Source organism: Numida meleagris, chromosome 24, assembly GCF_002078875.1.
Source record: "Numida meleagris isolate 19003 breed g44 Domestic line chromosome 24, NumMel1.0, whole genome shotgun sequence".
Lineage (NCBI taxonomy): Eukaryota > Metazoa > Chordata > Aves > Galliformes > Numididae > Numida > Numida meleagris.
In genome coordinates, this window is record NC_034432.1 from 1,335,162 (window position 1) to 1,336,852 (window position 1,691).

A 1,691-nucleotide genomic window follows, 5' to 3' on the forward strand; every position below is an offset into this window, starting at 1 on the left:
GATCGGGAGGTACCGGGGCTGGCAGGTACCGGGACCAGAGGGTACTGGGACCGGGGGGTACTGGGATCAGCAGGCACCAGGACTGGTGGGTACCAGGACCGGCACGTACTGGGACCGGTGGGTACTGAGACCGGCGGGTACTGGGACCAGCACATACTGGGACCAGTGGGTTCCAGAACCGGCACGAACTGGGACCAGTGGGTACCGGGATCAGCGGGCACTGGAACTGCTGGGTACCAGGACCGGTGACTACCGGGAGCAGTGGGTCACAGGCCCGCCCTGTGCTGACAGCCACTCTCCGCAGGTGCTGCAGTACAACGCTCCCGGTGGGAAGTGTAACCGCGGGCTGACGGTGGTGGCCGCGTACCGGGAGCTGGCGGAGCCCGGGCAGAAGGACCCCGAGAGCCTGCGGTGCGCGCTGGCCGTGGGCTGGTGCATCGAGCTGGTGAGCGCCGCCTGCAGCTGGGGGCTGCGGTGGGGACCCCCCACCCCCACCCCCTAACTCGCCTCTCGCAGTTCCAGGCCTTCTTCCTGGTGGCCGACGACATCATGGATCAGTCCCTCACGCGCCGGGGGCAGCTGTGCTGGTACAAGAAGGTGGGAGCGGTGGGGGCTGCCGTCTGCCGGGGGGAAGGGGCTGCGGGGCTGGGCTGCGTGCCGTGACCGCATCGTGCCCCCCCACCCCCCCTGGCACAGGAGGGGATCGGTTTGGACGCCATCAACGACGCCTTCCTCCTCGAGTCGTCTGTGTACAGGATGCTGAAGAAGTACTGCGGGGAGCGGCCGTACTACGTGCACCTGCTGGAGCTCTTCCTGCAGGTGGGCCCCCCCCCCGGCCCCCCACCCCCCAAAGGTTTCCTTGGGACTGAGCCGCCTCGGGCTGCTGGCAGCGCTCGGATCTCAGGCTGCTCCTCGAGTTCTTGGGTGTCTGCCCCCCCCAGGCTGTGTCCTTGCTCTGGGTTTGGGCTGGAGATGGGGGGGGGGAGGGGGATGTTTGCTGTTTTCCTTGGGACTGCGTGAATAAATCCTTCCTTTTCAGACCGCCTACCAGACCGAGCTGGGGCAGATGCTGGACCTCATCACAGCTCCCGTCTCCAAGGTGGATTTGAGTCACTTCAGTGAGGAGAGGTAAAGAAACCGAAGGGGACGGCGATGCCGGCCCGGCTCTGGCTGGCTCTGCTTGCATGCAGGCAGCTCGTGAAACGCCGCTGTCGTCTGTCAGACTTTGGGGAACAAACCTCGTTTGCGCTGTCAGGACCTGGTGGTGGTTCAGAGGGAGATGCCGCCCTCCTCCTGCTGGCCCTGCTCTGCGGAGCACCGGGGCGAGGGGCTTTCCCACTGAGCACCGCTCCCCGCCACAGGTACAAGGCCATCGTTAAGTACAAGACCGCGTTCTACTCCTTCTACCTGCCCGTGGCCGCTGCCATGTACATGGTGAGTTCTGCAGGAGGGGGGTTGAGAAGGGTGGGCTGCAAACACTCAGCGCCCGTCTGAGCGGCGGGGCGGCCGCTATGGAAGATCAAGGTGTTTAAAACAAAGAAAAAAAAACCCCAGATACTGAGAGCGTTTCGGTTTTTTCCTCCCCCTCTGAGGTTGGGATCGACAGTAAGGAAGAGCATGAGAATGCCAAGGCCATCTTGCTGGAGATGGGGGAATACTTCCAGATCCAGGTAGGAGCCTTCCCCCCGACC

At 64.2% G+C, this 1,691-nt stretch overlaps 1 protein-coding gene across 1 annotated transcript; it reads left to right on the plus strand.

The window, feature by feature from the left end:
- FDPS (farnesyl diphosphate synthase) lies at nucleotides 305-1,670 on the plus strand (the record flags this gene model as incomplete). Its single annotated transcript, XM_021376703.1, is given in 6 exon segments — nucleotides 305-445; nucleotides 517-597; nucleotides 697-819; nucleotides 1,040-1,128; nucleotides 1,362-1,434; nucleotides 1,593-1,670. Coding segments are annotated over 6 exon segments (585 nt in total), but the record flags the coding sequence as incomplete, so codon positions are not given.